General features: G+C 45.5%; 1 protein-coding gene across 1 annotated transcript in view; it reads left to right on the top strand.

Moving 5' to 3' along the window:
* The window catches only part of SH3BP5L (SH3 binding domain protein 5 like), a 73,035-nt gene that overhangs the window by 21,931 nt on the left and 25,874 nt on the right, over window positions 1-25,230 (top strand). The window contains exons 3-5 of the mRNA XM_078645705.1: window positions 6,826-6,888; window positions 12,764-12,892; window positions 13,481-13,642. Coding sequence (XP_078501831.1) covers window positions 6,826-6,888; window positions 12,764-12,892; window positions 13,481-13,642 — 354 coding nt within the window. The remainder of the gene's footprint in view (window positions 1-6,825; window positions 6,889-12,763; window positions 12,893-13,480; window positions 13,643-25,230) is intronic.

Genomic DNA, 25,230 nt, shown 5'->3' on the forward strand with positions numbered 1-25,230 from the left:
CATAAAGCAGTATTGATCCTCATGCACTAACCCTTGAATTACCCCTACCAGTCTGGTCGCGAGCAGCTTGCTCAGAATCTTAAACTCTGAATTCTGCATGGTAACTGGTCTATAAGATATGGGGTCTGCGGTGTCCCCATCTGGTTTTGGCATAAAACTGATGATTCCCTCCCTCAGGGTGGGTGGAAGAACTCCATTCCTCCTCGCCTCCTGAAAAACCTCAAGTAGTCTGTCTTTGAGTACTGTAGAACATGCCTGATAGAATTCTATGGGGAATCCATTCCCTCCAGGGGTCTTAGATGTGTTAAGGGCCTTGCTAATTCCTCCACCGTGATCTCCAGCCCCTGCACGAGGTCTGGCACAAGGGTGGGCAACCCCACTGTGCCCAGGAAGTCCTTCATCCCCTCAGGGTTGATTCCACCAGCTTGATGCACCTGCTGGAGATGGCCTTCAAAACATCCAAGATGGCTTGATGATTGGTCACCACGCCAGGTGTACGGACATGGAGAACAGGGGGTATCTCACGCTTTAGTCTCGGTATCCAAGTGACCATCCTGGCAGATTTGTCCCCATCCCTGTGTAGGCGCTGTCGGTATCTTCATTTATCCAAGGTGTCCCATATGTGTAGCATCTTCCTATGGAGCTGGAGTTCCCCCGCCTGCGCCTCTGGTGCTTTCAGATCCAACCCATGAAGCTCTGTCAAACGGTGCTACTGGCCCACCAGGTCAGCCCCCAGTTCCAGACCCCACAAGTGCTGCCTATTCAGGCCCCCCTGATAACTGCTTTGAGAGCCTCCCAGTGTAGCACCCTGTAGGGGCCGTCCCCCAATTAACCGATAGAAAGTCAGTGAGAGAGGTTGCAGCACCTATCCGTCAGGAAGTCGATCGGCATGCACCTTCTAGGCTCACGATGTATGGTGTCCCCTCCCCACTGAAAGTGCCACAGGACCGGGCATGATCATAAAGGTCTCTCCCCAGGTGAAACACCCTGTGCAATCTCCTGGAATCCACCCCAGCTATCAGGAGGCGGTCCAACAGACTATAAGTGTTGTGCATAGATGAGTGATGTATATATGACTCCCTGGGTGCAATATTCGCTAACTATCAGACAACTCTAGGTTACTCATGACCATGTCAAGTGACTTGGTCATCAGAGGTTTAGTTCCATGTTTGGGGTTTACCATTCCTCGTTCCCATCCATACAGTTATAGTCTCCTGCCCATATCTCTGGATTTCCCATACTATCTTCCAACAAATCCTGAATACAGTTGAAGAAGTGCTTCTCATCGATGTTGGGTGCATAAGTCTGGAGGAGTGTAATAGGCCTCCCATCCAGTGTACCCTAAAGCAGGAAATACCGACCCTCTATATCCGCCTCACTATGTGTGCTTAAATGGGACCCCAGGTGCGATCTAGATGGCCACCCCTCATGCATAAGTGGAGTAAGTGGCTGAAAGCAACTGTCCCCTCCACTTCCTGTCCTGCCTTTGAGCCCCCTCCCCCCAATAAAGTGGGTCTCCTGAAGAAAGAGTGGACCCTGTATCAACCATAAGAAGCTCAGCCGAACAGAACAAACTATGATAACCTTCTCTAGAGCAGCGCAAGCAACAGTATGAATCCAGAAATCACATGGTGAACTCCGCCTATATGCACAACTCTGAGAACAGGCAAAACTTTGTACCCTTCCCCCCCCCCCCAAAAGAAAGTAGAGACCAGAGGAAAAAAAGAAAAAAGCAAAGGCACCTAGAAATATTGTGAGGCTCCTTGAAAGGGTGAAAGATCTGCCAGTATCATCTCCCAACTCTATCGCTGACTCAGAGGCCTACGTCAATCCCCCGGCAGCAGCCACAGAACCCAGGGGCACCAGAGCCAAAGTACCATCCCCCTGGATCTCAGTCCTGGGGGGGCCCTCATCAGTCTGTGAAGGGTTGTCCATCCCTGGAGACACACACGACCTCCAGTTGCGGCTATGGGCCCCAAGAGCACTCCCAGTGACCATCCGTCCATGTCCTGCCCCATCCCTGGGTACCTTGTCCCACATTTCGAGCCAGAGCCACACATCCTATGGGGTGTCAAAAAACTGCGACTTGCCTCCAGCGAAGACCCTCAGTCGAGCGGGATACAGGAACATGTAGCTGATAACCATTGTCGCAACTTGGCCTCGCCGCCAAGAAGTCATTCCAGGAGCCCTGGACCTTATTGCTATTGCCTGGATAGATGGATTTCTGATGATTCTTGAACTGGGCTACGCCTGTTTCCCTGGTTGCCCGAAGTATACAATCCCGTTCCCTGTAGTTTAGTATCCGTACTATAATGTCTTGCGGCAGAGCCCCCGGCCTAGTGAGAGCCCTGTGTGCTCTTTCGGTTGCAAACATGGAGATAGTCTGGCAGTTTTGCGCACATCCCAAATCCAGAGCTCTACGAACACCTCTGTGGCGCTACCCTCAGCCCACTCCGGAAACCCAATAAGGCAAACATTATTGCGGCTGGACCGGCCCTCCGTGTCCTCGGCACGCACCTCAAGAATCCCTAATTTAGAGATGACCACTGCCATTTTGCTTTTTCAGTGTGGCCCCTTCGGACTGCAGCCCTTCGAACCTTGTCCGAAACTTTCCTGAGGTCAGCATGGAGGAGATTAACATCTAGCACCATTGTCTCTATTTTAAGTTCGAGAGCCACTTGAGACCCCTGTAGGGCTGTATGTAACTCTGCACCGGAGGGCTCCTCAGCAGACATCCACTGGCCAGGCTCCTGGTTGTGGAGGTATATTGTTCCATGGTGGTCACCTGAGAGATAGCTGCCTGTTTTTCTCCCCATATGTTCTCCACCAGAGTGCTCCCACAGGGTACCCTACTCAACTTGAAATTAATTGAGGAAAACAATTTGCTAGATGTCCTCCAATTATTTTTTTAGGTCAAGCTGTAATACAGAGACAGTGATTCTAAGGTAGTCGTTGATGCTCCTCATATGCTAGATTAGAGTGGCTTCTTCCTTCTCAACCTATCAGCTGCCTTCAAGATGGTGAGCCATGTCATTTTGCTTGAAATCCTAAAAGAGCGAATTATGTTTAGTGGCAAAGTCTTCATCTTGTTCACCTTCTACACAGACAACTGATGTCAGTTCAACGAAATAGAAAACTCACTATCGCCTCCTACCTTTCTTCTACAGGAAGTAGCTCAGGGCTCCATCTTCCCTCCTACCCTGGTCTGTATATGAAACCACATGTGTGGAAAGGTGGAATATTATGTGATTATGCTGAGTAGGCTTTACCATGCAATACTCTCACAATTCCCCAAAGGCGGTCTTTGGCTTTACAATAATAAATCCTTAGCTCAGTCCTGGTAGACTGGCACAGAGCAGTCCGGTAGTATTAGAGGAACACTCATTAAGCATTTCAGAGTACCAGCATGGACGATAAGTAATTGACGCGATAAAGAAATCCAACACCAATTTATAAAAATCAGATTTTTATATAAATTTAAACAACAAAATTATTTGAATAATGGATTTTAGAACCAATATTAAATTAGTGCAAAACTTTATCATTGCGGTCAATGACAAAAAGCACTAGTGACAATCTGTCACTTGCGTGTCAAGTTGTGTGAAACCCAAGAAGCGTAAGGTGATGCAGGTCCCAGAGCCAAGCCACAACAGTCAGTTTGATTTTACCTGGCTCGAGAATCCCAGGTGCAGAGTTGTCCTGGCTGACCTTGGTGCTGAAGTAGGAGCCGCAGGAGAGCTGGTTTTACTGCTTATAAGGTGCTGGTGGGAAACTGGGTGCAAAAAGTCACCAGTGAAGCCAATGCTGACGTCGGATGAAGGTTTTGCGGAGTTCCCTCGAGGTGCAGCATCGAGTAAAGTGGGTGGTTACCAGACTTGCGACCTACAAGCCTTTGCAGCGGTAATCACAGTAAAAAGTAATTTCAATGTCCTGATGTCCTGAGGTACACAGTAGCTGCCTGAAACTTTGTGGAGTTCAGGACTACGTTTCCCACAATGCACTGGACCATTTACTTGGCGATCCCTCAGAGGGCCCAATCGCCAGCGATTCTTTGTTTCCGGTATGTTATTTTTACCTGTGGTTGCAGAGGACTAGTGCCACTAGTCCACGGAAGTCTGGTGATGCCTTTGGCTCTTAAAGAGATCCCTCTGTCTGGCGAACCTCGGTTGTGCAGTTCCAAGAAGGTTGTCACAGGTGCAGAGTATCTTGCCTTTGGTTTGTACAGCTTCTGTTGTGCAGACACGAGTCGTTTTTGTTATTGTTGTCCTTGTTGCAAGTCAGATGAGAAACGAGGTTCTAGTATCAGGGGTAGGCCTTAAATCCTAGATTTAGGGGTGTTAGGGTTGTGGGGGCCAATGAGCTACTAGACCAAGCTGCTAATTTGCCCCTGAAGTGACCACATCTGGGGTGTAGGTCACCTTTTCTACCCAAAACCCACTATTCTACCAGAATAAACAGTATAGACCAGGTAGCCCACCCTAGAGGTGAGGCTAGCCTTCTGGGGGTGTACACCTCGAATACCTAATTTTGCCTGCTACTCTGGTGCAAAAATACCTGTGGGTGGCGGGGGGCTGTTTCCTTATTTGGGAGGCAGCCTGGTTGCATATCACAGGCGGTGCAGCCTTTGAAGCTCACTGCCTTGATGTGCCACTTCACTAGTCATCCTGTCGGAGAGTGAGATGTGACCTCCTTCCCATCCAGCTCTTTGTTTTTGACTTCTGGAAGAGTTCATACCTCTTGGCAGGGGGTTGGAATCCTGTCTTGACAGCAGCAAGCATGGGCTGGCAGCAAGAGCACAGTAAAGGCTGGGGTAACCGGGTGGGCAACCTCTAAGGTAGCCACCTGGATGCATGCCACATCATCCTCACATGAGATTCATGTCAGGCGAGAGGAGGCATGTTGTTTGATACCACACATGACCATAGAATAAATATTCCATACCATAATGGAGCTCCCAACCTCTGGTTTGCCCGGGTGCTAGCCCATGTATTCCTATGGACCGTCTATCGCTTATAGTGTCCTTTTAATGGTAAAGGCCACTATGGAAGAAAATAAGCTTGCACTTACATTTCCAAACCTCTAATATAATGTACCCGTCCTTCTGGGCTTAGGAAGCCTTACTTGGGGTTGACTGGCATATATTAAAAACAGTACATTGACTTTGTCACACATGGAGGTCAACACTTTCTTTGAAGTGAACACAATTTCTATCTGACAATAACCAGGCAATTCCTGTCTTGTTGTAAAATGAGGTGAAATACCTGTCCTTTGACAATACTGGCAGCTGTAATAATGGCAGTCCGCTGCTATACCTGTGGATGAAAATGTTCTAATTGCCAAATATTTTTATACTTGGCTTGTTCTTTTGTGTTCTCCTCTTATATTTATGACTCATTTTTGCTGTCCTTTTGTAATATTTGCTAAAGCGCATATTTTACATTTATTACTATCTTTTATCATTATTTCTTTGACCGTTCTAATCTTTTCTTTATTTTGCATCTCAGTATTTTCTACAAAGCATGTGCGGGATTATTATTATATAGAACATGCTGACTTTCTGGATCTTGTCCGTGCTAAATAAAATGATCAAGAAAGTAAATTCTGTCTTAATCATTCTATGCCAAATGGTCGCTGGGCATGTTGCCTGTGCCTGTCACCTCCCCAGTGAGCAAGAGAATCTCTGATGTGTTTCTGCATGATTGCGAGTTCAGCCCGGAGGCTGGTCTGAGTAGATGTGCTGAGCTAGACAGGCTATCATACGTGCTAGTGGGGTTTGTGCATTAAATAACTTGTAAGAAAATATCTGTACTCATCCACAGCCTATAAAGCAAACGTTTGGACATATGTTTTTGCAGGTACTTACACTTCAGAGACCTCTGTAAATTGTGTGGATTTCTTGTTTACTTAATTTTTTCTGTCCCACTTAAGACGTGTGGGGGCAGGGAAACCTCACTGACAAGTGGCAGTTCAGTGGGACAGTATGGAGTTAGAAGCGACAGTATGGAGTTAGAAGTTCTGGTGACCTGCGTTCTACAGGACTCAGCTGTGAATGGTCTTGTTTTCCCCTATCTTTCTCTTTACTCAAAAATGTAATTTTCATTTAGTGCTCTGGCTAGAAATAAGACTATAAGTCAGTAGTGAAGCAAGGGTCACCTCTTTTAGGATCCATTCATGAATCAAGCGCCTACTTGTGGACTTTGTACAATCAAGGGCCTACTTGTGGACTTTGTACAATCAAGGCATACAAAGAAAATGACTTTGCAGGGGCTAATCAAATAGCTGTGGTTTTTTGCAGAGCTACAAGTGGGAAATGTATAAGGTTGCTAATTTGTAGAGTTTGAGGTGGGGTTCAGGTCGTGTTCAGGACTCTGGACATGAACTGTATAGCAGCATCAAGAACTGTCAAGCAATTGCGAGGTACATGCAATGGATGGATTCAAAAGCTTCTCTGATAGAGAATCAGTTGCATCGCTTCTGCTTAAAGGTTTTCAGTGGTCCCTCTCCTGCACCAAACCTCTCTGCCTCGGGGGTCAGTGTGTCACTCTCTTGCAAAAGTGGATAGTTTAACAGTCTCCTGGAGAGGTGATCACTGTCTGCCTTCTGCAGAGGTGATCCCTGTGAGTCCCTCTCATGTAAAGGTATTTTGTATGTCCCTCTTCTGGAGAGGTGGGCTCTGTGTCCCTCGCCTGAAGAGTTGGTCTGTGCATCAGTCTCTGGGAAAGGTGGGCCCTGTGTCCCACCTCCATTAAAAACTGCATCTAGGACTTTCAAAGGGAATCCATGACCCCACTTAACGATGTAATTTGTGAACCTTATCTCTCACAGGAAGAGTTGGAGCAGCTGAACCAGGCCAGCGAGGAGATCAACAAGCTGGAGCTGCAGCTGGACGTGAGTTTAAACACTTCTTTTTCAGCCGTCCTACATTTTTCCATTTCTTTAGCCCATCCCTCTGAGGTCGGCATATCTGCGGCCCCCAGCACATAGCTATGTTACGGTTAACCATTGTGTTCCACAGAGTGACCCATTGTTCTGTTGTGGTAAGATCTGTGGCATCCCATAGGTTGAGAAGTCCCAACTTGGGTGTTAATTGGATATCTTTACCAATAGCCGTACATAGGTGTCGTGTAGCTTTTCGCCAGAGTGGCACTGTGTTGGGGCACCCCGTAGCACGTGGTATAAGGTGGCCTCTTCCATGCAGTGTTGGATGCAAAGTGAGTCTTCTCTGTACCCAATTTTATTTAGGGTGACCCGGTTAGGTAAGTCCTGTGTAGTATCTTAAGCTGAATATAGCAGAGTTTTAGTGGGATAGCTGCCTCGCGAGGGGACATTAGCGCAGTTTGCCACTACTTGACTTCAAGCGGCCCCAGCTCTGTTTGCCATTTTTCTCGAAGGCGTTGAAGTGGGTCAGGTAGATTGTTTCTGAGTTTTCGGTATGTCATAGATATGGCTTTTTTATCTAAGGGTTCAGATAGTAATCTATCTTCTAATGGGGATGCCACCGGTATCTCCCCTTGTGTGGGGATAGTGGTGATCAAAGCATGCCGGATCTGCATGTATCGAAATACTTCCCTCTGGTCTAGATCTATTCTTTTTGTAATTCTGAGAACTTTATAATTTTCCCTTTTTTCCACAAGTCGCCGTTGAGTGCGTTTCTTGAGTTAGTAAGGATGGTAGGGGAAGCGTGTATTTGTGTTCAGGATGAGTTAGATGTGATTAAAGGCTTAACTGGCCTTTATAGACCGCAAACGTCAAGAGAGACTGGTCTGCTGTCGCAGTCGTGCGAGTTCATGACACGCTTGTGGACCTAGGCTTCACATTCTTACCCTCACCCTCATTTGTTGCCGGTGCCGTTTTGTTTGCATTTTGAAGTTCTTACCCTGTAGTCCAGTTTGGAAATTTTATGGGAAGCAGCATGCAAACTTGGGGTTAAGGGATTAGTTACATTTTACAGCAATAGCACACCATGCACACTAAGCCCCACCTGCCCACAGGTAACTTTAAGGTATTCTAAGATTCATGTGATATGCAGTGGGATCGGTGACATTTGATTTTCTTTTTTGTGCTTCCATCTTTTTATATATTCAAACATTGTTACAATTAACAATGTGCTTTTTATCCATCCATCTACCAGCTGCCAAGATGAAACAGTGTGCTCCTAAGCATGGGACTCTGTAGACCCCTGAACTATGCTAAACTAGGAGGTAGTAGCCCCTCCATGCTCTGTGGGTTTCCTCGTAAGTTGGGACTCGCTGACACTACACCCCCTCTACTGGCTCTGTTACTGAGCTGCAACTCATCAGATCTCTGAATTACATCGACTTGTTCCTGAGAAGGGGAACCGTTGTGCACTGTGCTCTATGGGCCTTGTCATACGTGGGACTCAATAGCATATCACACGCCATGCTTCTTCCCTGGGGCTTTGCGGTTCCCAATGCCCACTTGGCTTGCTCCTGATCTGCGCCATACCAACACTCCACACTGTTTGCACCTGCCCCAGTATTTGATTGTACCTTGGACCTGCTGTCTGACTCAACACTTCACAGTGTGTGCATTGTGAGCCCATGCAACCATCCAGTGAGCCTTTCCTGGGGCTGCAATACAGTGTCATACAAGCTTTGTTGGTCTTGATCCAGCGGGTTACCAGCAATAGATAATCTAACACCACATTCTCACCTGGGCCCATAAATTCATTCACAACACACTAACAATAACCGCCGGGGTCATGTTTTTGTAATTCCCTAGATTAGTTATTTCTAGTCCCTAACTAATCTTTCACTGATCAAAAAGTTCATTCTTCTGGTCAATGGACCGTTAGTTGAACTAGTTGATGGTGAAATGTCATAAAATGTCAATATACTTTACACATTGGAAATGATGACAGAGTCGGGATGTATTTTAAATTTGAGCGCAGATTAAATTCATGTGAACCACTTACACAGTACAGAACAAACTCCATCTCTCACAGGAAGGACAATCCAAATAATCAATCAAAATGCATTCATTTATACTTTGCAATGACTGCATGAAAGGGAGAGGATAGAGAGAAAAGCAGATAAGCGCATACACGGATATATTTATATTTACCCAGAATAGTGTGAAAACCAACTCCCAGGCCTACTAATTGGTAAGGGTCCCCCAGAAAAGGTCTGGCGAACTAAGGCTTCCGGACAGGAATTAGGTCAGGTTTCAGGACAAGACAGATGACCTCTCTATCATCGATGGTTGTGTAGCACCCCTCTCTGACACACTCTTCCTCCTTGAGGTTCTTCCGCGATCTTCTAAATCAATTTTCTTAAGATAATTAGTTTAGCAATTCGATTCTTCGTCTGGGACTTCTCCGTGCTCTCGGACAGCATCCCGGTCTCTAGCTAGCTAACTAACTAATGTTACCGCAATTATACCTTTCTGTATGCTTGTACCACCCATTAATGTCTCAAACTTATGAAATTACTAACTGTGATTGGACAAGCAATAGGAGGTGATCATCACACCATGCTTATTTCCCATTTTCTTTCAGTTCTTTGTTTTGAATCCCACCCTTTAAGTTTTATACATCAGTCTTTATTCCCACCCGTGTTCACAATGTAATTGTCACATATTCGGGAAAAAAACTGTTGTTCCCTTCCATTTCAGTGGACTGCCGTTCCGGTTCTCATGAAAGTATCCAAGGAAACCTTGGACGAGGTTCAAGTTGACATTGCGTCTTCTAGCGTGGTTGCACTACGCATTTGCAGTAGAACGAGAGGGAATAGACTGTGGTTCGTGTTTCTAGGCCCACAATAAGCATTATTGAAAGAGTCAAAAAGACAAATATTAAAATAAAAAATAAATGGTTTCACTGTATTCCACCTATCCCTACTCTAATCCCATTTACTTATTATTAATCTCCCCGCATTAGCATTAGTAGAATAGCTGGGTTTAGTTTTTCAGCAAGCAGGTGGCAAGCATGTGAGTTTCAAGCGGCCATTTTCTTAGCTACTGCGCAAGTACAGAAAGTTTCCTCCAAGCGAAAGATACGTCATACTACGTAGATGCAGTAGAAGCATGCGCACTAAAGATATTCGGTTAGCGGCCATTTTAGAATCACCCTCGAGTTACTGGTTAATAAGACACAAAGGCAAGCTTCGTTCTTACTAATAAATGTTTGTGTAATGCACGTTATTTCCACAATACAAGTTTAGTTCGGGGTTAGTGGTTATCATGAGAAGATTTCTGACAAGCAAGTCTCTTTTTCACGAGTCCTTGCTCCATCAGTCTGCTTTTGAGTTTGGGCACAATGACCCAACCACAGTGTTCGCCCTTTTCCTGGGAAGCACCTTGGCAGTGCTCCACACTCCCTGAGCCTCCTCCTGAGCTTGGTCTCTCTTGCAATACATACTTCTGAGCTTCAACTATATGGTAGTTCACATGCTCTGAGCTGGGGCTTAGCAACGTCCACACACCCTCGGCTGCTCATGACTGGGGCTTTATTCCAGTCCATGCTCCCTGAGCGTGCCCTTTGTTGCAGTCCACATTCCCTGTGCCTACTCCTGAGCTGGGTCTCTCCTGTAGCTCACACTCTTGAGCTAGGAGTTTACAACTGTTCCTTTTTTCTGGTCTTGGACTTTGAAGGTGTCCACACACCCTTAACCTGCCCTTAACTGTGGTTTAAACTAGTCTACACCCTCTGAGTTGGGACACTGCAGCAGTACAAGTTCTTTGCATTTTCCCGAGACTGGATGTCAGGAGCCATCTGCTTGGCTAAATGTTGAAAGGTAAGGAACAGAAACTGTAGTGCCGGATGTCAGTACCAGCAAACTAGAGAATGGGCATGTCCTGGTCACTTTAAAGGTGGAGGGGGGCAATGGGTGTTGAGATTGATTTCAAATATATTCCTATTTCTTGTCCTGCATTACAAATAGGGCGAAGCGGTAACCTGTTGTACATTCAATCATTGAAAGAATTGTTAATAACATTTTTCATTTAACTTGCATTTAGTGTCTCTGGTGCGTATAATTGTGGTCTGTGTGGTCATGGATAGACTGTGTGTGCGTCTGTGCTGTCCACCATCGCATGCTTGAAATTGCTACCATTTTCTCCTTTGAGCTCCAGTTTGCTTAGTCCAGTTCGCCCAAAACTGGGTGATCATTTTAAGTGAGACGGTTGAAATTATTTATTTAGAGCATGTTTAGTTAAATATATATTTTTTTATTTTTAGATCTGTTTATAGAATTTTTCATAATACAGAACAGTGCATGAAAATGTAAAGTTCGATACGGATACATCATTTCAAGGATATAGCATTTCAATCCAACATTCACTAATAATATTAAGTAATATAGGCGGGGTGTGAAGAGAATGAGACCACCAAGTAAAGTCTAATAAACCTGTGGGACCCCTCCTACCCCAAACACCGCCGCCCTCCTGGGAACCAATTGCCAAGGGGACGTGGCCAAGTTCCTCTCACCAGCAATTTCAAACCATTCCTCCGTAATCTTTCCAGGGCCTCCAAATCTTTCCTGCTGTGCTCTGGCAACCCTGAGTGGCTTACATGGTCTCTTTTGCCCCATACAACTATTCATATTTATAGCCCTATCCTCCCATTTCAGAACCATTGGCCTAGAGTGACCAGTGCGAATCCAAGATCCAATGCCACCCACAAGATTGATCTCTTTACCTGTGCCCAAAATGAATGTTACCTAGGACAATTCCCACAACGAGTGAAGCCACATTCCTGTTTGTCCACAGATATTTGCCGGTGTCACTTTTGCCATTTGGAATAGCCTCGTCCTGGTAAAATGCGCTTGATGTGTATCTTGATTTGCACCAGGCGGAAGGAACCCAGCACTGCTGGCCACCTCTCATTGGTATCGACATGCCTCTTCCCATCCCCCTTCTTCCAGAATGCCCAAGTCTCTTTCCCCATCTATATACTAGAAGAGTTCTGTATATCTGACAGACTGCATGCATGCTTCAGGAGGCTGCCATCAGCCTGTATTGCAGCCGCAGTTCCTCTGCCACTCCTGTACTTTGCCACTGTGTCTCGAGTGCATGGTGTAATTGTATATATCAAAAGTGTTGGATATCTGTTAACTTGTACTGGCACTGGAGTTCCTTAAATGAAATGATTGCACCTGTGTCCCAAGTGTGGATATTCCCAATGTATCCCTCTGCCTCCTCCACCCAGGATATCAAGTTCTGCCAGTACTTCTGACTTTCGTCGAGGGGTTTCCAGCTTCGCCCTCCCTTTCCACCGCTAGCGCCGTCACTTTCTTCCAGATTTCAGTCACCAGATCTGTTGGGGATAGGGGTCTAGTCACACGATTGTTAGCACAATATATATATTCTTCATATTACAAGAGATACATTCAAGTCCTCATTCCAGAGCAGGGTTGACCTCTTCAGCATATGGTATAATATCTATGAAAGGACTGTTTCTTTTTGCCAGTCTTAAGATATGACAAGATCACAGTATAGACATTTTCCTGAAGCTCCCTTACCTTGGTGGTAGCTGCCAAGGACCATCAGGCATCTATTAAAGACCTACTCTCCTTTCACCCTCTCTCCCCCCCCCCCCCCCCCATTTTTTTTATACTGGCAAACAACGTTGTGGACAGCATGGTGCAGAAGTGTGGATGTGCAGATAATTTAGTAGTCAACCTAGATAATAAATTCTCCATGCTGTCCCAGCTCGAGGTGTGAGTAGATGGTACCGAACTATGTTGTATTTCCTCCTAGCATGTAGGTAACAAGGAAATAATAGTCTCTTTACCACCTACTGCAGGAAGCCCGGACCACATACCGTAAAATCCTCACGGAGTCAGCCAGAAAGCTGAACGCCCAGGGATCTCAACTAGGCAACTGCATCGAGAAGGCACGACCATACTATGAGGCCCGCCGGCAGGCCAAGGAGGTAAGTGGCACACAAAGACCACAATCTCTACACATTGTCACTGTACAGCCCTCATCCTCATCCTCATCACCTGGCACCCTTACAACATTCAGTGTGTATCTGCATACCTTGGCTACCCTGGTTGCCTAGTACTTTGGCAGTAACCGTGGTTCGAAGCCGCAGTTTATCTTTCCATTCCTACACACTTGTGCTGGCAGTCTCTCGATGTCCCCTCTTTCCTGCACCATCCGTGGTTCTCTGATGTTAATCTTTAGGCACTTGACAAATACTTGGCAACTTTGCATTTGTATAGCCCATACTATAGCCCATTCATCACACTAGGTCATCTTTATCTCCTCATTCCACTTTTGCCTCTGTCACTTTTTGTCTCTTCTCCATCCGTCATTTAGTTACTCTTGTCTCTGTTTCAACCTGTCATAGGGGTACTCTCTTATCTTTTTACTTACTGGGGCAGTTGTTATGTTTTTCTTTTCTTCATCCTATTTCATGGCGAGTCCCTTTTTTTTCCTAATTGTTTCTTGTATTCCTGTTGTTTGCTTTCCTCTTTTTTTAGGATAGTGTTTTTCTTATCTTCTTCTTCCTTGTTAGGCACAACTGGAGACTCAGAAGGCTGCACTCCGATACGAGCGAGCAGTCAGCATGCACAATGCCGCCCGGGAGATGGTGTTTGTGGCTGAACAGGGATTGATGGCCGACAAAAACCGGCTGGACCCAACCTGGCAGGAGATGCTGAACCATGCCACAAGCAAGGTGAGGAGTGAAAAGAATGTGCAATCCAGGCTTTCATGTCATCGGGTAACCTATTCATGCCCTACTGCGTTTTCTCCAGAATGCTTCTGAGCTGCTTGATAGCTGCAGATATAAATGGGTATTCCAGAAAATAGTAGTAAACCTGGCAAAGGTTTCATATTCTGTTCTGCTCACCCCAAGGGGTGATTTTTTTGTTGTTGCTTGTATTGAGTTGGTTCCAGTGTGTAGTACCGGACTCTGTTGTCTTCCCTTCTGGGTGTTGAGGAATATTAGTAGTTATTTTCATTTTGTTTTATTTATTACTTTCAGGGCTTTCTAGCTCTTGGCTACACTTGTCTTGTTTTTGTAGGTCTTTTTGCATTTTCTTTTTGTATATTCCGGACCTTTTGCTAGCAGGTGCCTGTTTCTTTGTAATACTTGGTACTCTGTGCACATTAGTGTGAGTACAAGTGGCTGATGGAAACAAAGGATCTTTTTTGTGCTCACTTGAGAGATGAGAAAAACGTGCAGTAAGATAATAACTAATATAACTCACTTTTTTATACAGGGATTTTCATCACACCTCTCTTGTTTGTATGCGTAGTGCGTAAGGCGAGTATAATTGTACTCCATGTAGCCATCTTGGTAGGACTGACGACTGTCTCTGAGATTTGAATTTGTGACTTGCTAATAATTACAAATTTCTATTCTATGAAGAGTTGTGAAACAGGTGTTAAATTCTTCATCATTACATTTCTTCAAAATTGACTTTAACAATATCAAGCAGATAAGTGACAACACCATTATTTATGCAAGCGTTGGATGATGCATAGGCTCAGTTTAATCAAAACGCGATGGTCAACACAAAGATTGCAGCTATCACTAATTCAAAATTCTTTGTTCCCCATTTTCCATGCAATGCAGTTTTTCAAGACTAGATGGCACTCCTGTTAAACCACTTTTAGGCCATGCAGTGTCTTAAAACAACTCTAGATATGAAGTAGATGCGGAGAGAGGTGTTTGGGATATGAGTACCACATTTTACCCCCCTCTTTCCCCAAATAGGATGCAATGTCCTTTTTTCCGTAGCATGATTCTCTGGTTGTGTAGCGGATATGTTATCCGGCCTAACGAGATGGCTGTGGTTTTGGTAATTTGTTATACTATTTTAACATTGTGCTTAGTTTCTTTGATGACTTGTCCATCATGGTTGTGAGGGTGGTGGAAAAGGAGAAGAAAGAGTTTGTTTCAGACATTTCTTGGTGCCTCTGTTGTTGTTGAAGGGGCTGTTCTGTAGAGTGTCTGATGGTAGCGGCTACATATCCCGCATAACATACCCTGACACATTATCGGTGCAATGGAGGATATACTTTATTAATGTAGATTAAAGGGCATTTTCCTTTGGATAATGACATTTATAAACCAACGTGCCGGTAGCGTAGCTGTATAGTCTCTGCCACAATATTGCACTCACTTTGGCCCACAATGATGCTTCGCTTACTTGGCTCTCAATATTCCATTTGTCTGTCGGTATTTCTAAAACTATTCATGCCCTGAATAGGCAAGATGTATAGTTTCAGCCAAGCAGTAACTGCTGAGATTGTAAAATTACTCTGTCATACGTACGGGCAGACAGTGCCTACGATCGAACAGGTCAAGGCAGATTTTCGTTTTGATGAGAGACATCCCAGTCAAAAGCACACCTCCCAAGACATCGCTGGATAAATGATTGCAACTCCAGCAGGAAGGAAGATTAATGTTATCAAAAGTTCTCTAGCATCAGCATGTAAGAGTTGTTCTGGGACAATGAACGACGGTTCTGTTCAAGAACAGCACAATCCAGTTTGTCTTTCTGACAAGTCCCCGTTCTGCAACCTTGAGATATCCATCTGGAGGCTGGGCCAGCGGTAAATGCAACAGGCCACACCCACAGGAGGATCCAGTATCTGCAAGGCAGTCCATCACCACAAACAAAGGTAGTAACGATTATGGACACAGCATTGCATGGCTGCAGAACAGCAAGTGGAGCTGGCTGCATTTGGGCATCCAATCTAGTCACGGAAGAGGAGACAGAAGCAATTCAGGCAGGGAGCCCTGACCTACGGCTTAGTGCATGTCCAGAGATGGACACTGGTGGGCAGGCATCCCTGGGGGTGCAGCACTCTTGCACTGGCAGGAGTGGACCAACATTGGCCATCCGCAACACTTCACGACTGTTGGAGATGAGCAGCACAAGGTATGGTTGTCTACAGATATAGTGCAGGGCAAGTTTCTTTTGGTGCACCTTCATGTACACTCAATCACCTGACTGAAGGGTGTGGGAGACCTCAGAAGGGTGGTCGGTGACGGAGAACCAGAGAATAGAAACTGTAGACACTGAATACGTTTTTTGCACTATTGGAGAACAGCCACATCATCGTTTAGTTGCAGGTCTAACTTAGCAGCTGTGACAAGTGGGTTTGAAGGCAACGTCCTAGAGCGCCCATAACTATTTTGTAGGGGTTCAGTTTGATTTTTTGAGTTGGAATGGCCCAGGTTTACCACAAAGCTAAAGGGAAGGTGTCTGACCACTTCGTTTGGGTTTCAGAACTATTCTCTCTTTCTACTTTCCTGCTAATTTTGGATGATGGGTACAATGACAGTGTTGATTGATACCTAAAGCTTTGCAGATCTCCTGTGCCATGTGTGAAATGAAGTGCAATCCTCAGCTTTTGCTTGTGTGCAATCCTCAGCTGCTTGAGAGGAAAACCACAATACTGCAACATGGGATAACATCAGTGAGTAAGCATTTAGCTACACCTATGCCGTCTACTTTTGTACATGGTATGCTTCCACTCACTCTGAAAACAGTCACAAGCCCATAGGGATTGGTGGCCCTTTTTTGGCATTTGTATAAAGTAAATTTGGAGATGGATGAAGGGGCCAAAAGGAGTTGGGCTGAGGGGATGGCTTTCAGTCGCTTACCTAAATTAAGTTATTGGTAGATGACACGAGTAGCAATTGTTCTCAATAATATAAGGAAACAAGGGGCATACCAGTGGGTGTATGTGGCAATAATCCTACTGTCCCTTCTCACATAGAGCTCCTTGGCAGCTCCATGATACAACCATGTGTAGTTAGGAAGCAGAAATTTTGGTGCGCCACGAGCTGTAAAGCGTCCAGCAAATTCTGTGCATGGAAGCAATTTTTTTTATATATATCGTTTTATTGACACTTTAAATGCAACACAGTACTGAAAAATTTCACATTATTTTCTAGCACCTTTCACCAGCCCCCCACCTGCTTCAACCCTTCACTCATTGTTCGATTCTCTTGTATTGTATCTAGGACTTATCACTTAGTCACCTGGCTGGTCAGAATTCCCATATATCTGGTCTTTATACGCATTCATCCATTCCAAATGTTCTCCTATATCCGGGTGCAACCATGACTTTCGTATACCACCCATTCTGCCATCATGCACCAATCCATATCGCGTTTCCATGCCTCTAGGTCTGGGGCCTGTCCGGCTCCCCATAGCTGTGCAATATTTATTTTTGCCACTACTAGGCCCATTGTGCTCTGCTGATGTATGGCTCTTCCCAAATATTCAAAACACATTGCTTCACTCTATGGAAACAGTTTTAATCAGGGTAAGGGCAAGAGTGAGAAAACCCCTCTGCATCTAGAGAAGACCAAAGTTGTGCGCAACTCTAAAGGCATACTTTGAGTCTCTTAATAGGTAAAATCTTTTTTTCAGCAAGGATATAAGCTCAGGTAAGGGCAACACGTTCAGCAACTTGAGCATATCTCACATTGGGTAGGTGGCGGTTCTCACAGTCTGATTTACAGTGCTTACATCAAATTCAGCAATCCGGTCATCCGCAAAATAGATGAATTCACAATTTGATATTGGTGCATCTGTAAGATCAGTGTGCAGAGCTTGGTTACATGTCTTGGGGTAACTGAACAATCCTGGGGTCTCCCCTTACTGATGGGCTTCAAAGAGGTTATGTTCAAAGCAGGACAACTGTTGTGGGACTTGTGGTTCTGTTGGATGTCCCCGAAGAACAATCACTGCTCTTTGATCAGCAGTTGAACAATCTCCATATGGAACTCTATTTACTCATTGGTAAAACTTAAAAAACATATATGTCTTAACCACTCGGTTTGTATTTAAGGAGTATATATTGTTGTAACATGACTGAAGGAAATATCATTCCACAATATTTCTCTGTATTGTGCTCCGTGTGTGACAAGTAACAAAAGGTGCTCATGGAGTGCTTCGAGGAATGTGGGCAAGTATACAGTAAAAAACAAATATGCAATTCTTTGTAGTTCTTTCGTGGTCTGGCCAATCAAACAAGTCTCTAATTGGGCTTGTTAGGTTGATCCACTTTACTTCCTTGCCCAAATGGGTATTATGGTGCAGGCGAAAATACAAAATCAGTCTACATTTTGATCCATTCACAATGCATGTACTTTATATAGCTCAATTTAGGTCCTTACCAGGCCAGTGAGGGAACATCCTGTTAGGTAGAATGATATAGTGACTGATATCCTGCTTACAAAAAAAATGTTTAAACTTCCGAACAAAAAAACTAGGGTACAACTCACCTAGAATGTGTGGGAATTGCTCAAACAAAAACTTCTCCATACAATCGCCCATACATCTGATGGGCTGCATCTTCTCTCCCCTAAGATATGGAACAAGAAAGTACTCTTTTGCTGCCCTCATGATGATTACATTGCTTCTTTAGAGAACAGTCAGCACTCATGAAGAATCCTGTGAGTCAAATGATGTGTTCCTTCCTTACAATCCAGTAAAAACTGTAGTTGTAATACCAACTGCTTTTTTAGACCAGTCTGAGAGGGGTAGTGAACGGAATTCAGACATTTTAAGGGCAGAAATTCTTGTGCCAGTATTGACAAGGCAAGTGGTAGGTTTTTCTGTTTATCATACATTCAACATATGGAACTTTCTGATCTATGGCGGACAAGACCCTCACTCTTGGCGGCTTTTCTGCCTCTCCTATTTCCTCTATCTGCTTGGCTGCCACCCTATCCCCAACACTTTTCTCCTCCTGAATTGGCTCCCTGTCCCCTTCCCTTTATATTTTGTTGATTTTATGTAATCCTAAAGGCATCCGTTTAAATTCTGCACAGTCTTTCTTTGATTCTTGTGATGCAACACTGTTTTACTCCTTTTGAACACACCCTTCAGCATGTCTAGGTAATCTGCTGACAATTCTCCTTTAACGTGCTTACAATTTAAAGTCTTAGTCCAATCTATTTTCATTGGACACACATCCACAACTGCAGTCAACAAGGCATCTTTTGTGGTGTTCAGGGAATTCAGGCTCACTATGTTCCCAGGACTCTGCCTCGGCCACTCTGACTTCTCAACCAATCAATCTTACTTCACTGGGCACTACCAGGCTCAACAATTGATTTACATCTGCTCTGTTAGGTCTCCTTGCTTCAAATACACTTTGCAATTCTTCTCGAAACTGTGTAGTCTTTTCACTGAGTTGGGGAACTACTTTTTAATGTTCATTAAATAAGAAGGCCCCCATGCAATGTGAACAGTGATACTACCTATGATCGCCTCTCGAATTGAGGGTGGTGCCTGGGGCCGGCAAAGTGGGATCATCATGGTCTGCGACGCTACAGTGGGGATCGGCTTCTGGGTTCTCTTTGTATCCTGTTACTTTAAGGGTCTGTGTTTCGTGTCCTGGCACTTCCGCTCATCTTCTCCATTCCTGTACTAATCTCTAGAGCAGTGGGCTTCAAACTGTTTAATACTGTGCCCACCCCACCCCACAGTAGAAAAAAACCTATCCGGCCCCCCTTTAAATTTTCACAGTTCTATTAAACTGGCAATGTTTAAATAAGTCTAGAATTATGCAGACCTTGCAGTTAAGTTCTGTTACCGTTTTAATAATGCAATCAAATAAATGATTGCCCATCATACTATTCTTTTAAGGCAGGCCTTTCTAACGTGTGAACGTATCCACAGTGTGGCTATTAGAAATGGAGATGGGGGTTTTAAAGAATATTTGGAGTCCTTTTCCTTTTGACACCTTCTCCCAGCAAGGATATAAATGACAAAAGATGTCCGTGATGGCCCATAACAGAGCGCTTACTGCCACTCTTTGGTTTCCACTAAAAACAAAGCACATAATGCTGCGTTTGGCCAGAGCCTGGCACCTTCTGTAGGATCACTTGAAGCCCCCCTGGGTGTGCCTGCTCCCCAGTTTGAAATGGATTACACATACTGTCTTCGCATCAGCGAAGGAGCTGATGCTGCTGGATCAGCATCTCTCTCACACACCTTCATCCCTAAGGTGATCCCTATGCCCAGCTGTAGGATTCCTACTTACCCACGCAGTCTATCCCATCATCTCCTATCAAAGTGACACTTTGGTGCACTGATAAAACATCATAAACATTGCAAAACTGTTCATATGGAAAGCAAAGTAGCAAATGACACACTTCACTTAATTTAGTTCAGCGTGCCTACACTTTCCAGCCAAGTTACAGATTCCAGCACTGGGCCGTGCTCCGTCGCAAGCTCTCTCGGAAATCTCTTTTACCTCTCAAACCTGGAATCATCATGTGGAGTTTTGAAGACAGAACTCCACATGTCTTCAGAGGTGGGCTTTTTAGGTCTCGCCTAGCGACGCAGCACATGCGCTGCTCGCCTTGGTGTTCTATTGTTGTTGGAAGGGAGACAGGATGTGCATGCGTGCAGAGGACAGGAGTTGTGCACGCGTATGCACATCTCCTGTCCTCGCTCGCGGCGTTTAAGCATAACGCGCGGATGGCATGCTTTCACTCTCACGGCGACAGCTTGTACAGGAGTTGTGCACGCATAAGCATATCTGTCCGCGCTCGCTGCTTTTCAGCAGAACGCTTCCTCTCAATGCACCAAGAATGCAGCACATCAAGCAATAGCGGATAGATATTAATTGGTATTGGAGTCCAGGTATCCTTTGTGTTTCAGCGATGGGTATTTTGAGCTAGATTTATTATACTGGAATGCTCAAGTCTACTACTAACTGCTGTTCATTAGCTGCACCTCTCATCACATCGCAGGGAGGCCCCACGTCGAGTACAACTCACACACAGGACTTCTTTACCTCTGTCTGTTAAGGGGATCACCGTGTTCACACCTCTCAAGCCCTCTCCTGCCTCACCTCCAGTGCTGTTCTCACTGAGTGTCTGATGTGTAGGAGCATGGCAGCATCAATCGGGGTCTGAATCTGAATCACTCTTCCTTGCCCCGCTCGAAACCATTGATGCATCTCAGGTCCATGTGGGGTTGCGGGGCTGCAGAAATAAATTCGGAGCTGGCGCTCCTCGTTCCGTAATAGGCGAGGCTCTACCTCTGGCCCACTCTAGCACTCTGTGACTGTAGGGTCTTTCGGCAACCTCACCTGCAGGGATTCTTGAGTCTGCCTCCTGGTGCTGCAAATTCGAAGGTCCTCACCTCCCCCAGTCGAAGCACTTGTATTACAAGCGGGCGTTAATCCGCGTTCGAGGACTCCTCATCGCTCTTCTGTGCTAGTCTCGGGCAGCGCAGGCGGAGCCTGCTGGACCCGGAGCAACACCGAAAGGTGGGCGGAGGTGGTCTAGGTGGTACGGGGCTCAGTCACTGGTCTCTTCTTCTTCTTTTAGGTGGCTTACCAGTGGGGCACGTTCAAGTCCAAAGCTCATCTCTTCTTAGGTCCTTCCAGTTTCTTTTGTCTCTGGTGGCCGCTGCCATTTTGTCTCCGAGCCCCGGCAGCCTATCTCGCTCTCCAAGCCACAATATTGCTCCGATATTAGGGTCCCCAGCTGCGCAGTTTGAAGCTTGTCCAGGGAGTGCCACTGGAGCAGCCTAGTTGATCGTGAAGTGACAGGATGGCACTAGGTTAGGGTCTGCCGAGCGGAACTCTGATCAATGCTGCTTACTTCATCGGCATCAGGCCATGCCCCTCCTCGCTGCCTATCAACATAGCGGGCAGGGGGGCTTTATTCAAAATTATATCTCTACCCAATTTGTTTTATGCCCTACAGAACTACCCCTACCAACTGTCAAATTCTTTTTCCTAACACTACACGTGGCGATAACATAATTCATATGGGCTGCCAAGCAACCTTGAATATTCTACAGGAAGTGTGTCTTATCCCCATTTGACAGTGGTGTGGGTCTAGCGGATTTCCAGCTATATTATCCGCACAAGACACATTTCATTGGCTCTTCTCAGACAGCGACACTCTATGGTGTTGTTGTAGCTAGAATGCATAGAGTAGCACAGCCTTCTACATGTACTTTACACCCATATGCACATAGACCTCCCTCGGACTATTACAGGGACCCTGGTTTTCTGGCACCTACCCCTTCGATAGATTAAATGGGATAGAATCTCTGCTATGGGAGCGCTCCTTGTTAGAACAAATAGCCAAACTAGCCAGCTTTAAAACATTGTATTTCATAGTCCTCTCTAGGTTGGGAAACGTTTGGGAAGGGAGGCACATCTGGTCATTTTCGTATCCATTGGAAGCTTATTACAACAGGCATCTTACAGAATTTTACAAATATCTGCTACTGCGACACGCACTGGATGTCCACGGGGACACCTTTCTTAATCTCCTTGCACGCAACTCACTAGAGGCTCATGTAATGCAAGCAGCCACAGAGAGCAAATGCATCAAAAGATGCTACTGCACACTGGTCGCCCCATACTCCCAATCCTTCAACGACCTTGTGTGAATGGTGAGTGTAGGATGTTGGCTCTATAGACAACGCTGACAGGACAGAGGCAGAAATGGCTCTGAGGATGTTGGCGATCTGTACATGGTTATGCCTCATCCAGCTAAAATACCTGCATAAGGTCTCCTATATCCCCTCGAGGCTTGGCAAAAATACTTGAAATGCTATAGGTTTCACATTGGCGAGAGTTAAGCTGTTAACATTTACAATGCCAATAGCTCAAACTCTGGTAAATGCGAGACCTATTGCATTGCAAATGCTTGTTACTGACGTGCTAGCAACTTCCTTTCACTAGATCTCCCAGCCTCTTTGGATAATATGTTAAGTCTTTATGGTCATTGGTACAGTCACTCATGTATTTTACGAGTGCACCACCGTGTCCACACATACAGGAAGCTGGTCTTGTTGAAAGCTGTAGTACCAGAAGGGCACAATCTCTCCAAGTCTTAATCGAGACTCTTGTAGAACGGGGCACTTGTATTTGACTGATCATGACAGGCCTCCTGCACTGTAATTCTGGAGATGTATGGTTTCTCATACCACCAAAAAGTCTACACTTTCAGGAGGTTGAGAGTTCAGAATGGCACAATACCCTTAATCCCTTGCAGATCTGAGGGTAAGTACACATACTTGTGGATTCTAGACCCATCTTTTAAGTGATTTTCGTCTCCCCTCTCCCCTCTCCTTCTTCCCACTTCCAGAACTCGCCTGTATTTGCACAGATGCCCGCGCCTCAAAATCCCCACTAAGACTTTACTGAATTGTGGGAAGTTTATGTACTCTTTCATCAGACAGCTTTTATTGCCTCGCGCTCTTTTCTGGTCAGCTAGGAATTCGCCCACCCCCACCCCCCTATGGGTTACCTCATCTGTAGAACCTGTAAGTGATCCTGCCTCTGTTGACTAATCTGTTTCCTCAGCCTCCACCTCCTCAACTTATGTTGACCTCCAGCGGGTTAAGTGGCTCCGGCTGATCTGTTTGTGCCTCAATTTTGGCACTAACAGGCTGCCAGTGCGGCAGCAGCTGGCTCTGCTTTGTAGGCATACCATACAGCGGTTTTACTATAAGGACATGCCACAGCCTTTAGGCATAATGTGGGATATTCCCTGCATTCCCATGGAACAGCAGTCAGAAGGGATGTTTCATTGTCCACCAGGGGAGATGCAGCCTCAGCTAACCGAGACGTTCTTCACAGAGTGTCAACGAAAGCAGCTTCCCGTGGTTCTCACAAAAATGTATACTTACAAAAATATCTGCAAAACAGCACTGGGTCAATGTAACACATTGCTGCCACTTCCCTTTCTTGTTGAAATAATTGGTCCTTATATGATGGTTACACTTTTGGGCACTCTTAACTGTTGATAGTTTGCTACTTCTGTGTTGTAGAGACACTTCCGCTCCAAGTTCCTGCCATCTAGGATTGGGGTGCAGCTTGTTTTTTTCCTGTTTGTTCTTTTAGTTTCTGTTGTACATTGACTAAAACATGCCTTTCAAACCCATATTTCACACAGACGGATGTCAGACTACATTTGTTTGTTATTGTGTTTGGAGCCCTTGTTGTGTAGCCCTTTGGTACAAAAATTAATTTTGACTCTAGAGGGAAACACCGCTGGGCGCGTTACACCATGCTACCCCAAAGGTTCTCTGCTGCTAAGGGCTTTTGAAGAGGAATTTGAAGAACTGGCAAAAGGGGCCTTGAAGGGTTATACATAGATCGCATCCTGGGTATTTGATGTGGATAAAGTGGACTCTTCCTTGTTCCTCATTACTCCACCAACCTCGCACCACCCTCCACTTCTTGCCTCTTTATCTCATTCTTCTAGGGCCCCCTTTGTCACAATTTTGTCACATATTTGTCCTCCTCATTTCTCTCGTCTGCTTTTCTGCCTTGCTCGGGATAGAAGTTTGATGTTGTCTTGATCCCCAATGAGTGATGGTGTGCCCACCTGGCCCATGCTGTATTAGCACTGATAGGAATCATTACTCTTCTGCAGGGCCATTTCTAGGTGTTTTGCTGCCCTAGGTGAGAATTGAAAAATGCCGCCCCCTCCCTTTTACGACTAATTATTCACAAGAGTAATATAACCCCTACCTACCCTCACACGCCAACCCCGGAAGCCACTGAAGGCCTAAACAACTACACAAGCAAACGAACCACTGGTGTGTGTCACACGCCTGCATCTGGCTGCCTACTGCACCTATAGCCGTATTAGAAGAACATTGATTCCCATAACATCCCTCGGTTTGATTGACAGCAGAAATGTCTTACACAAGCTTTGAACGGGAAAGTCTTGCTTATATTGCAAAACGTTTTTTAAAAGCACTCGCGCTCCTGCGAGTCCTACACAGATGCAGAATGGTTGCTCCCTATGGTGTAAGGTCTGATCAACCTCGCTCCTCCTATGGACCCCAGAGCGCGGAAGAAGGGACGAGGCAGTGTCTCAACTACTCTTGGAAGCAGAGTCCCGCTGTATGTGTTTTTAACCTCCTGGGCCATGACAGCCCCTGTCTGTTTGTTCCCGCTGGGAGGACCAGATAGACAGCCACCCGCTCCACAGAAAGGGGCAGTTAGGAGGGTGGATGGATGAGAGCTGGGTCAATTTTGGTCTGAAGTAGGTGCCGCCGCTGGGAACCGTTCAGGGACACCCACATGACTGGGGCTGTTGGCATTGCAAATCAGTCCTTAAACTCCAGACAGTCGGAGTGAGAGTGGGCGAGGAGATGATGCCGCATCCCGGTTTCCTTTCAACTCCCTCACAGGACATTTTCCCTTTCTCTTTGAAGAGGGCGTCCCCACCCCAATCCCAGCGGAAGGAAAAAACCTACAGGGCTGTATCCTGGTGAATGCAAAGTGATTTTAGACACTGACTAC

Source organism: Lissotriton helveticus, chromosome 5_1 (assembly GCF_964261635.1).
Source record: "Lissotriton helveticus chromosome 5_1, aLisHel1.1, whole genome shotgun sequence".
In the NCBI taxonomy this organism is placed as follows: domain Eukaryota; kingdom Metazoa; phylum Chordata; class Amphibia; order Caudata; family Salamandridae; genus Lissotriton; species Lissotriton helveticus.